The sequence below is a fragment of the Gekko japonicus genome, unplaced genomic scaffold (genome assembly GCF_001447785.1).
Source record: "Gekko japonicus isolate JY-2015 unplaced genomic scaffold, Gekko_japonicus_V1.1 scaffold980, whole genome shotgun sequence".
NCBI lineage: Eukaryota > Metazoa > Chordata > Lepidosauria > Squamata > Gekkonidae > Gekko > Gekko japonicus.
The window spans coordinates 559,774-571,525 of NW_015177037.1; the positions used below are offsets into that span (position 1 = coordinate 559,774).

Consider the following 11,752-nt stretch of genomic DNA (forward strand, 5'->3'; position numbering starts at 1 on the left):
AGAAGCAAACAAATGCATGTCTTTTCTTTTAAATATGTATAAGTTTTACTACAGCTGCACTATCTTTACACAGCAATGCTGCTAGAAAGAAACACGGGAAGTAGCCCTAAGAGATTTAAATATACTTCACAGTATATTTGTGCCTGTGGTTACAGGTGCCTCTGAGCATGTACACATTTAAGTTTTCAATGAGACATTTCCCACTTTGTTTCTCTGCTCTTACATAGGAAGATCAACTCTGAAATCTCCAACTTATTCTCTCTCACTTTTCCCCACACAGTGCTCAGCATTGACCGTATGGAGAATACCACTAACACCAGGAGACGCTACCCTCGTTATCACAGCAGCCTCTTCCGCGGCCAGGCCATGTGGGACCCACACACCCACATAGTCCTTACACCTCCCAAAGTAGAAGGTAAATGGCTGCTGTGTCTGTTCTCTGTGAGCCCCATCTCAGTGGACCAAGAAACCATTGCCTCCTTCATGGGCATTCGACCTTACCATTTATTGTTCTTTGGGCAGTTAGAGGAGCAAAGGGCATGGCTAAGACAGACTTCTCATTGCAAATGCTCTGGCTTAGAGCTCTTGACTCCATTGCTTAATTGACTCCAAAGCAATGTTCCCTCTAAACTGTGGATTCTTGTGAGAAAAAAAAATTCTGCTTGGTGAGCTACTGGCATCAAAGTTGTGAGCGAGTGATTTGGCTATTGCATCTATTAGATTGCTCTGGAGCCATCCTTCCTGAGCTAAGACAAAAAGTGTGATCCGGAGGGTAAAAAACTGTGAGCTAGCTCACACTAACTCAGTTTAGAAGGAACACTGCTCCAAAGGTAGTTGGCATGCTTAACAGGGACAGAGACCACTTGCTTGTCAGGAGGGAAGGAGCTGGAAGAAATGTTGATCCTTAGCTGCAGACCAGCTCTTTCTCAACGATTCAGTGCCCAGGCTGCAAGGACAGCTGTTCTCTCTTTGTCCTTGAGGAAAAGCAGCTACCTTTACTCCAAAAGGACCAAGAAGAGTCCTTTGGACTTACAAGCTAAGCTCAGAAGACTCCAGAGGAGGGATGCAGTGACAACACTGGACATCTCTGCCCCTCCTTGTCATTTGTCCTACCTCCAACTGGGGCAAGACAGTAGTCTGGCGGTCATTTGGACCCACCTGTGAGGGAGCTTTTCTTTCAGCAGTCATATGGAGATTAAAACATTTTTGACTGAATTAAAGCATTAACCACTAAAACTTGGTACAGAATGCTACCATGAAACATTCGTTCTTCGTAGGACACAGCCCTCAGTCTCTACGTGAGATAGTGAGGGTTGTTAGTTTGTTTGTTCCAGGTCCAAAGTGAGACCCTGCATTTCCCAGCCAATAAACAATCAATTAATAAAACTTTTATTTAAAACTGTTCTGATAAATACACAGTACCCTGGCGTACCCCATAGAAATCAATCCTGTATACGAGTGCATGTCATTCCTATTCTACCTAAGCTGTCTTTAAGAAAAAAGGTTAAGTTGCAAAGCTTCTTAGCCACTGTTCTGTCTATTAAGAGGAAAGCAGATTTCACTGAATTCCAAATCTGAGAGATTCATAGGGTATAGGGTACAGCCAGCTTATACAGATGCTAGTACACAAGCCCCGCATGACTTTATTGAACCTTCTGATTTGTGCCTCTCTAAAGGAGCTGCGGTGGCTCAAGTGGTTAAGACGCTGAACTGCAGGCTGTGGAAGGTCGGTAGTTCAGCAGTTCAAGACCCGAGTGTGCCACATGACGGAGTGAGCTCCCATCTCTAGTTCCAGCTCCTGCCAACCTAGCAGTTCGAAAGCAAGAAATTGCAAGTAGATAAATAGGTACCACTTCAGTGGGAAGGTAACAGCGTTCCATGCACCTTGGTGTTTAGTCATGCCGGCGACATGACCACGGAAATGTCTTCGGACAGTGCTGGCTCTTCGGCTTTGAAACGGAGATGAGCACCGCAACCCTAGAGTCGGATTTGACTGGCTTTCGAGCAAGGGAACCTTTACCTTTACCTTTAAAGGCTTAATATGATGCTGCTCTGAGCATGCTCTGATAGACACTATTTTCACAATGGGTTTCCCCCCCCCCCTGAGTATTGAATTAACTTTATGGGATTGTTCTTTGTGTTGGAACCCAGCATGGCACATGATCGCCCTTTCTAAACCCATTCTAAGAATGAAGAATACACCTCTTCATTTGTGCCTGCTTCTTCGAGGCTGAAGAAATTAAGGAAAACTTCCACAAGGAACCCAAAAAACCTCTAAGGAAGATGCCGTCAAGCCTTGCGTGCCAAACATATCCATAAAGTCCATATAGGAAGTGCACAGCACCCATGATTAAGAGACCGTATTCCATGACAGCAGTGCCACTGGTCCCTTCCTGTTTTGCTTCCCTAATTCCAGCTCCAACCACCGCTACATCTGTATCAGCCAGCAGTGAAACCAATGACACCATGGAAAGCTCCCCCCCAAAGCACTCCCTGCCAGAACCTGAGCCTGCTGTAACTATCCTCATCCTCATAATCTACCGCACACTTGGAGGGCTTCTGCCTGCCCGCTACCAGGTGGATCGCCGCAATCTCAGGTACCAACTGCTGCTTATTTCTCTGCTGAGCTCTTTGTTAGGCTTCCTTCTGAGCACTGCCAGCTCTCTATGGGCACCCTATGGGCAACCTACGTTTGCTGTCAAGAGTATTAGGAAGCAGCTTGTTTGGGGTCTGCAAAGGCAGCTCACACTCCAGTACTGTTATGACACTAACAGTCTAAGGTTGATTGGCGCCAAATGGCACCCTGTAACAAGGCTTCTTTGTTCTTTACAGGCTCCCCAAAAACCCTGTTATGAATTCCCCCATAGTGAGTGTGTCTGTGTTCAGCAATCACACCTTTCTCCAGGGAACTTTGGAGACACCCTTAGTGCTAGAATTCCGCCTGCTTGAGACTGTCAACCGCAGCAAGCCCCTCTGTGTTCAGTGGAATCACTCTAGCCAGTAAGTTCATTTGCTGCTGCACCATGTTTTCTTCCCTCTTTCTTCACTTTCATTTGCCTTTGGACTTTTCTGGGAGAGTCCACAGGGTCAGAGGACAGACCACTGGGCTCGATCACGGGAAACCAAGCATCTAGTCCAGCCCCGGGCTTTTTTTTGTGTGACACTGGAAAGAAGTGCTTTACTTATCTGTTCCTTAGACAAAGTTTGTGTGTAAATATTCCTCTCCCAGTAACCACATCACAGCTTGAACATGTGGAACAACCATCACAGATCAAACGCAGACAGAGGTTTTTTGTCAGCTCATCTCAAATGCCAGAGAAGGGGGTTCAACTTTCAGCCATAAGTCATCACATGAGAATTTGCTTTCTGCTTCCCTTTCACTTTAGAGTAATTATCCTTGGTTTTCAGCATTCCCTCTGGGCAAGGGTATGATGTTGTTGTTAAACACTGATAACTACTACTGCTACTGAGCAGTCATTTGGCATCAACAGATAAGAAACTGAGGAGATGTGGTTCCAGCCTAGTACAAGATATGGATCGGGCGGAGTTTGGGATTAACAAAGAGGTAGAATGAAGTCAGGTGATTAGAGAAGCAAGTTGAGGCGGGACGGTTCAAGAAAAAGAAGAGTGCTTCAAGAAAAGTCTTGAAGGAGGTGGCTTTGAGGAAGAGGGGAGAGGCTGCTTGGACACAAGGAACAACGTAACATAAAGCACAAAAGTAGAAGTGGGAGGAAAGAATAAGAAGTGGCACTCATAGAGAGTTGAAGCATTCAGTGCATTTTGTACACATTATCTTGTTGGAATCTTACACCATCCCTGTTGGGTAAGCTAGAGAGCTGCCTACCTAAGTCCCCTTAGTAAATCTGTAGCCAGGACAAGATTTGAACTGTGCACTTCCTGGATCATAGCTCATTCTCTTGGTCATCCCTATTGTAACAAAAGGAAAAGATAGTCTATGACCTTGCATAGATGGAAAAACTAGGTATAAGGGAGAGACTTCCAAAGAGATTCAGAATCATAGAATCATAGAGTTGGAAGGGGCCATACAGACCATCTAGTCCAACCCCCTTCCCAAAATCTGGAATAAAGAGTTAAGTGATAAGAAAACCCTTAAAGTCGATGCAAATCATTTTAAGGAGTGGCTGCAGTGGTTTAAGGAGATAGTGGTATGGTCAGAGAACAGGAGGAAAGCTCAGCTGGTTACCAAACGGTGAATAAGTACTTCCCCTGCTCTATATCTGTCTCACTGTCACTGCTGAATAAGTAGAAATCAGCAATCCCTACCACATTCCCTTCCACAAACGTGAAACTGGTCTTCTGTGTTGCTGTCCCACAGAGCTGATACATTGAAGTGTCCTCTTCTGTTAAGGGCTGAATTAATCAGCTTTGGCCATCTACTGGGGTGGCTTCTCTGTTTAAGATAATCAACTCCCTCCAGATCCCTTAGAAGAGGTAGCTAAACTATCCAAATGGAAAAACTATTTCCTTCACAAAAAACCATACTAGTACCAGTACCTTTCAACAGTATCTTCATGCTTGCCTCTTAAAAGAGACCTCTCTTTTTTTGATTTCTTTGTGACTGCAGAATCGAGCCCACTGGTTTCTGGACAGCACGGGACTGTGATCTTGTGTATCGAAATACCACGCACGTCCGCTGCCACTGCTCCCAGTTTGGCACTTTCGGAGTCCTGATGGACAGCTCCCACCGAGAGGTGATTCTAGTTCCTTAGCCAGAATTCTAGTTCTATATACATCCATGGTTTTCGGATGTATAAACAGAGAACTCAGTGATGAAAATCAGAACAGTATGCTGTGATGTCATGAAGGGGCAAACTAGATGCACAAGTAAAACAGAAATGACATTGGTTGTACATTTCTTCCCCCCACCCAAAACATGCACATCTACCTTATATCAGTTTTCTGGGGTTATATCAGTCTTCTGGGGTTGGAGCCAGGCTGGGGAGAAAAGCACCTTCAGTATCTTAGCATGGGTGGTGGTGGTAAGGAGAATGACAGGGCAGGGTTCAGATGCTTCATCAGCACATAACCCTTCTTGTAAGATTAGACTCTTCTCCCCAATCTACTTCATGCTTAAATAAAGCAGCAGCATGATCAACCAGTGTGGCTGCCTTGCCACAGCCCTGGCATGTAGCAAGACGCAGGCAGGGGGTGATCTAAACATGCAGGAGGCCTACCTGATCATCTGAGCAATGCCGAGCAAGAAAAAGAAGAAGCCTGAGGAGAAGCCCTGCTGTATCTCCATCTCAATATTATGCTGATGAAAAAGACTGGTTCATGCAGACTCTGCGCTTTCTCCCTGACACCTTTCTACTTTGGTTTCTCCCCGCAGCAGCTGGAGGGCGACCTGGAGACCTTGGCCATTGTGACCTATTCCTTGGTGTCTCTCTCCCTGGTGTGCTTGCTGCTGACCTTCTCCTTCCTGGTATGCCTGAAAGGTCTCAAGTCCAACACTCGGGGCATCCACTGTAACATCTCTGTCACCCTCTTCTTCTCAGAGCTTCTCTTTCTCTTGGGCATCAACCAAACTGAAAACCAGGTGAGAGAAAGGGGGGAGGGAAGGACCAGCCTCTGAACACGGTAGGCCAGGAAGCCAGTAGGAGCTCACCTGCTAGGATGTGGAGAGGGGAACAGGTTTGTAAAAGAAGGTCAACAAGAAGGATCAACAGTCATGCTAAGTGAAGGATTTGCATGCCCTGAAATTCACACACAGATAAGCCAGCAGGCTTCTAGGTTTCCTCTGCAACTCTGACAGAAGTTGAGATTCCCAGGATTCTTCTCTGATGTCTAGACTGATATCCCACTCCATGCTCCATTGCACAAATGCAATAACGGGAAGATTCAAGGTTGTGCAGGTTGTTTTGGTATAGGCCCTTAGGTTGTGGGGAATGTGGCACTGTATTTGTTGGACTTTCCAAAGTCAGCGGGGATGTTAAAGAAATCATGTTAAGGGAGAAATCGGTCAACTAGGCGTGTTTTTTAAGAGGGCTTCTACCAATGGTGGGTGATCTTGCTCCTTCTAGTTCCTCTGCACTGTGATTGCCATCCTGCTGCACTACTTCTTCCTCTCCACGTTTGCTTGGCTCTTTGTGCAAGGGCTCCATATCTACCGCATGCAGACTGAAGTCCGCAATATCAACTATGGAGCCATGAGGTTCTACTATGCCATCGGTTGGGGGGTCCCTGCCATCATCACTGGTAAGTACAGATGTGCTTAGAAAGTTAAGATGTCCTCAGCCTATCAAAGGAAATGTGTCCTGTAAATTGTTTTACAGAGCCAGGAACAAAGCGGTAGAGTCACTTGTCATCCAAACTGCCTTTCCTCCAGTATTGGGTGACCAAGATATTAGGTATAAGATACAGAACGTCCAAAGTCAAAGTGACTCCACATCCACTGTCCAGATCAAATGTGTGGTTGTGTGTATTAAAGTTGTAAGCATAAAGGTGTGAGAATTCAATATTTCAGGTCTACATTCATAATTGTTTGTGGGATTAGTCGGGAGCAATCGTATAGTTCGGACATTTTTAAACACGGTGGGCCTCCACAAGAATACAAGCCTTATGCAAAATAGCCAAATAGTTCAGCTAGTCCTCCCTTTAGAAATAAAAGAACCAAAAGGAAAAAAAGATGCAGTTTTGCAGTGACCACAATATGCTTTAAGATGCCAGGGCAAAAGCCTTGCAAGAAGCCAGGGGTGTTGGAGGAGTACTGTGCAACTGCCGGGTTATCAGTTGGCTTGGATCCAGAGGGCTACGGGAACCCAGATTTCTGCTGGATTTCCATTCATGATAAACTGATCTGGAGTTTTGCCGGGCCCATTGCTGTTGTCATTCTGGTAAGTACTGCTTACATATAGTCACTGTTTGCTAAGACTCTCTGTCCTTAACTCTTCCCCATTCAGTGTATCTTCATCCCATTCTGCTTCACCCTACTTCCTTTACCTTTCATAAAAGTCTGGCGAGAAACCTGGCTCATTTTTCATTCACCTTCCTTCTCTATTTATCATGTTTATTCTCCTCTTCCTGAAGATTCATGAACCTCAGCGGAATTTGCTGCTCTTTGACAATTGCACTCTCCTCTTTTCTGCTCTTCCTCCTTTTCTATTTTACCAAGACGCTGAACAAGAACTTGTAGTACAGAGTTTTTTGTGCAAACTCCAATAAAGCTGGCTGGACAGTCTGCACCAGACAAAAGGTTGTATCCTACGATCCAACAGCAGAAAGTGCTGGTGGTCACAGAACTTACCCCCATTCCTCTCCCCCCAGTAGTCCTTTCAAACCCCGGGGAAGGTTTATTCATGGAGTTAAGAGACCCAAGTGGAAGGATAGCCCCATGGGTTGGGAGGATGAACTGGGGAGGGGGGAGGGGACAAAATCACCCCATCTCTTCCATGCAACCCCAGGAATAAACTTCTCTAGGATCAAAAAGGATTGCTAGGCGGGAGGGGAATGTGGGAAAGATCTGCAGTCCTTGCACTCTTGGATTGCAGGATCCAACCCAAAGCCTCCATGGGGGGGGGGAATTGGAGGGAAGGGCAGAATTGACAAGACAGTGACACTGTGCAAGGGCTGAGCTGTTCCTAACCAGCCGGTCTGCTTCCAGATGAATGGGGTGATGTTCTTGCTGGTGGCAAAGATGCTGTGTTCCCCAGGGCAGAAGGAAACCAAGAAGAAATCCGTTCTGTGAGTATTAACTAGCCACAACACTGTGAATAGCCAGAAGGCTGCTATGTAGCAACGCTTTTTGTTGTTGTTGTTGCAAATATTTTTTTTTGAGCACCATTCCCCCATGAGCCACTTCCTGCCTTCATCATGGTAGAATCCCACCATGTCTCTTGTCATTCCGTCTTGAGATGTACTCCCTTGGTTTGTTTGTCTGTTCTTCCAAATGTTCTTCCAGTTTGAACTGCCTGCCTCCCCTGCAACTGAAGTTGCTTGAGGCAGGAACTGTGAGTGTTGTCATTACTCCACTAATATTTGTTTGTAATGCTGGAGTTATGAGTTAGAAAAGCCCCCATAAAGAGTCACACTGGAGGAGCCAGACTCCTAGCACACTGTATGGGTGTGGTGGGCGGGCTCCTGTGTTTCCTCCTCTTTCTACATCGGTGTCTGTTGGATTGCGGCTCACCTGCAGATTGTAACCTCTGTGTCTGTCCTTTTGGGTGGCTCTTTCTCTCTCTCTCTCTCCAGCATGACGCTGCGCAGCTCCTTCGTTCTGCTTCTAGTTATTAGCACTACTTGGCTCTTTGGCCTCTTGGCTGTCAACAACAGTGTCCTGGCTTTCCACTACCTCTACACTATCCTCTGCAGCCTTCAGGTAACTCTCTGCACAAGGGCAAAGATGGTTAGGTGGAACTTAGTGGCACGGGCAGAGGGGAAGATGACCGGCTTCTGTTGAGAGCTGTTCCAAAGAATTTGCTTGCCAGATGAGTCATACTTCTTCCTGTACATTCATTTCCATTGACTCTCAAAAGAGGGTTGCCACATGTCACGGAGTGCTGCTGTTGGAGAAACAGAGGTCCAGGTCTCAGGCACACAATTACTATGGTTGCACAGTGGTTTGAATCCTGGCCGCTGTCTCTACACAAAAGCCAAGCATGAACAAGACGTTCAAGGAGGGAAAAGGCAGAAATTCACCTGCCTACAAATACTTGCTAAAACATTCATAAAATATACTTTAACAGCAAATTTGTCCGAGTCACCTTGCTAAACTTTCTGAATACCTGATTGGTGTCAGATGTTTGCTTCAGTACTGCTAATCTGCTAGTCTTGTCATGTCTTTTTATTCATTGGGCTTCCTTTAGCAGATGTTTAGTGCGCTGATCTGTTTGGAATGTTTTCCCCAAGAGCCTTTCTAGCACACAGGCTTTATACGTGGACCTATTCTGCCCTCTAATGGAAGCCGTAGGGAGTGGTTGTGCTAATTAGGTTTCTCGGGCCTGTGAATATTAACAGTAATATTTTGTGTTTATGTAGTGTTTTCCCCCCATGCATTCCGGAACAAGTAAGAAGAATCTGGACCATCAGATCCCATGTGAGATAGGATAATAAGCATCCAGCTTTCCTCTCCAGTGAGTCATAAATGGTCTTGGTATGTCGACTTCAGAGCCTCTTCTTCCTCTCCATCACAGGGCTTGGCGGTGCTGGTTCTGTTCTGTGTCCTGAACGAAGAGGTGCAGGAAGCCTGGAAGCTAGCCTGCCTTGGCAAAAAGGGTCAGAGTGAGGAAGCCAACAGAGGTGGTCAGGTGGGAACTACATTTGACCTTACTCAAGGGAAAGATAACTTTTTCCAGGCCTTGGACTTTGCTATAACACTGCCCTCTCCCCTGGAGACTTATGATTACTGCTTAACTCTGACTTCCCTCCAGTGGTATAAAATGGAAGTCGGTGTAACCAGCCTTTCTTCTAATGGTTTCAGAATTCTACCCTAGGTAAGGCTCTCCAGCCTTAGGCAGGGAGAAGTTCCACAAATGTTTCTTTTCCATCACAAAGCATCAGTGAAGAATGAAATCACATTTGCTGAGGTTTTTCCTCCCTGTCATGCGGGTATTAATGACAATAACCGCTTGTCCATGATGAGTTCTAGCAACCCACAAGAGGGTTATAACATTTTGAACCGAATGAAGAAAGTGGATAGAGAAGACCTTTTTCTTCCTGTCCAGTATTTACAGAATGTGTGAGCACTCAGTGACGTTGACGGGCAGCAGATTCAGGAAAGGCAGAATGAAGTATCTTTTTACACATTTATTTATTTATTATTGAGTACATTTAAAAGAGAACTACCAAGGCAGCCCGTTGCAGGGCCTTTTCTTTAGATTTTGTATTATGGTAAACACAGTAGCATCTAATTTCTCCTTCCCCTTCTCTGAGCAACACCACAGGTGTCATTTGGGTTCTACAGCAATTCCATTTTCCCCAGGGGAACTGTAGTTCTGCAAGGGCTACTGGAGGCCTCAAAAAGAATTCCGAGCACCCTTGCTCAACTACGGCCCCGGTCACACGAGAGGTTTTGGGCCGGGAGAGGGACGGATCGGGGCCACAGCAAACGGGCGCAATCCCACCGCAACATCTGGGAAGCGTTGCGCGCCCGTTCCTGATCCGGCCCTTCCGCCCAAAACCCCGCAGCAAAAATGAACCACCTACCATGGTGGTTCATCTGGGAAGGCCGCATCAAAGCCGGCCGTGGGATCGCCGGCGCGTCCTTCCGCCGGCGCATCCCCGGCGCCTGGCCAAACTGTGCATGCTCACACATGCACAGTTCGGCAGGCTCCCCCTCCTGATGGTAGCTTCCTCCCCAGCATCTGATCGTGCCGGGGAGCAATGGCGCTGCGGCTCAGGGGATCTCTACTTTGGTGCGGCTCTGATTTGCCGCACTTTGGCCGATGTTTTTCCTGCCGTGTGGCAGGGTCCTCTATGATTCTTTGGGGAAGCCAAGACAGATTAAATCAACGTGTTTAACCCTATAGACAGGCCCTCTGTATTTTTGTCTCCATGACACACCTTTAGTGAGGGTAGAACCAGTTGTGGGTCACAACTCAACCACTGAAGAGGACAGGAGCATGGAACTTGGGGACTCAGTCCCAGTTTCCAAGCCCTGTTCCTCCTGTTACTTCTTCAAAGAGTAATTGAGGGAATAAGAATACTCCCTCAAAATGGCTGACCACTGCATTAAACAGGTTGCTGTTTGGACCAGTGATCCAGGATGGCTCATGGGTTGTTAATTAACTTGAAGAATTCAGTGCAAGATGTAGTGATAGCAACTAATTGAGTTGGCCTTAAAGGGGGAATTATACAGATATCCACAGCTAGCCATGATAACTAAATGGAACCCCCAGAGGTAGCCCTCTGAATACTAGAGGGGGGGAAATAATGGGAAGGGTTTGGCCTCCATGCCCTGTTTGTAGGCCTTCAAGGGGCATTGGGCTGGCTATTATGTGAAGCACAATGCTATGTTAGATGGATCACATCACAGGTGGTCCGATCCAGCATGGATCCTTTAACTTTTCCCAAGTGGGCCATCAGTGCTTCCTAGGAGTTGCCCTCTCTTATGCTTCAGCCACGTTTGCGTAGCCTTGTCCTGCCAATGAAGTTTCATTGCCCTTGAGCGTTACTGTGTCTCAGCGACCAATGAGAAAGAGCTTTATGAAGAATGCATGCTTAGAGTCAGTTTCATTTTGTATACCTGAGTTCATAGAGTGTCTGTACAAGTACTCAGCTTTGGGATCCAGAAAGCTGGTCAGAGACTTGCAAAGGAAAGGAAAAAATGGCCAGTACTTCTTAATATTTATGGACAGGAAGAGATTCTAGCCACTCAGATGACAGAGGATGAATGAACTATAAGTAACCCCTCAGTCCTATATGACAAGCCACTCTTGCTAAAGTTCCCTCTTCTACAGAAGCAATCAATAAAAAAAACAGGTGCCCCATCTTCCTTTGCATCTTGCTATCTTGCTATACCAATAATATGTGTATTCTTAAGTGTGTTCTTCATATTGGCCTCAGTGCTTTTTTAGGGAAGAGCTCTCTTAGTATGCGGAAGATTCTCCAAACATCTTCTTTAAAAAGGTGACTGTATGTTTTTGCTCTTCGGTCACAGGGCCCTAATGCCTACAACAACACAGCTCTGTTTGAGGAGAGTGGTCTCATCCGTATCACCCTGGGAGCTTCCACCATCTCATCTGTCAGCAGCGTGCGCTCAGCCCGCACCCATTCCAGCCAGCGAGGCTACCTCAGG

The 11,752-nt window shown here is 46.3% G+C and overlaps 1 protein-coding gene across 1 annotated transcript in view; it reads left to right on the plus strand.

The window, feature by feature from the left end:
- CELSR3 (cadherin EGF LAG seven-pass G-type receptor 3) overlaps window positions 1–11,752 on the plus strand; it is a 169,046-nt gene that overhangs the window by 79,392 nt on the left and 77,902 nt on the right. Inside the window, exons 20-31 of the mRNA XM_015427973.1 lie at window positions 281–415; window positions 2,417–2,597; window positions 2,833–3,000; window positions 4,586–4,712; window positions 5,351–5,585; window positions 5,897–5,979; window positions 6,042–6,211; window positions 6,737–6,854; window positions 7,622–7,701; window positions 8,209–8,335; window positions 9,150–9,263; window positions 11,615–11,748. Of these exons, the coding sequence (XP_015283459.1) occupies window positions 281–415; window positions 2,417–2,597; window positions 2,833–3,000; window positions 4,586–4,712; window positions 5,351–5,585; window positions 5,897–5,979; window positions 6,042–6,211; window positions 6,737–6,854; window positions 7,622–7,701; window positions 8,209–8,335; window positions 9,150–9,263; window positions 11,615–11,748 (1,672 nt within the window). The remainder of the gene's footprint in view (window positions 1–280; window positions 416–2,416; window positions 2,598–2,832; window positions 3,001–4,585; window positions 4,713–5,350; window positions 5,586–5,896; window positions 5,980–6,041; window positions 6,212–6,736; window positions 6,855–7,621; window positions 7,702–8,208; window positions 8,336–9,149; window positions 9,264–11,614; window positions 11,749–11,752) is intronic.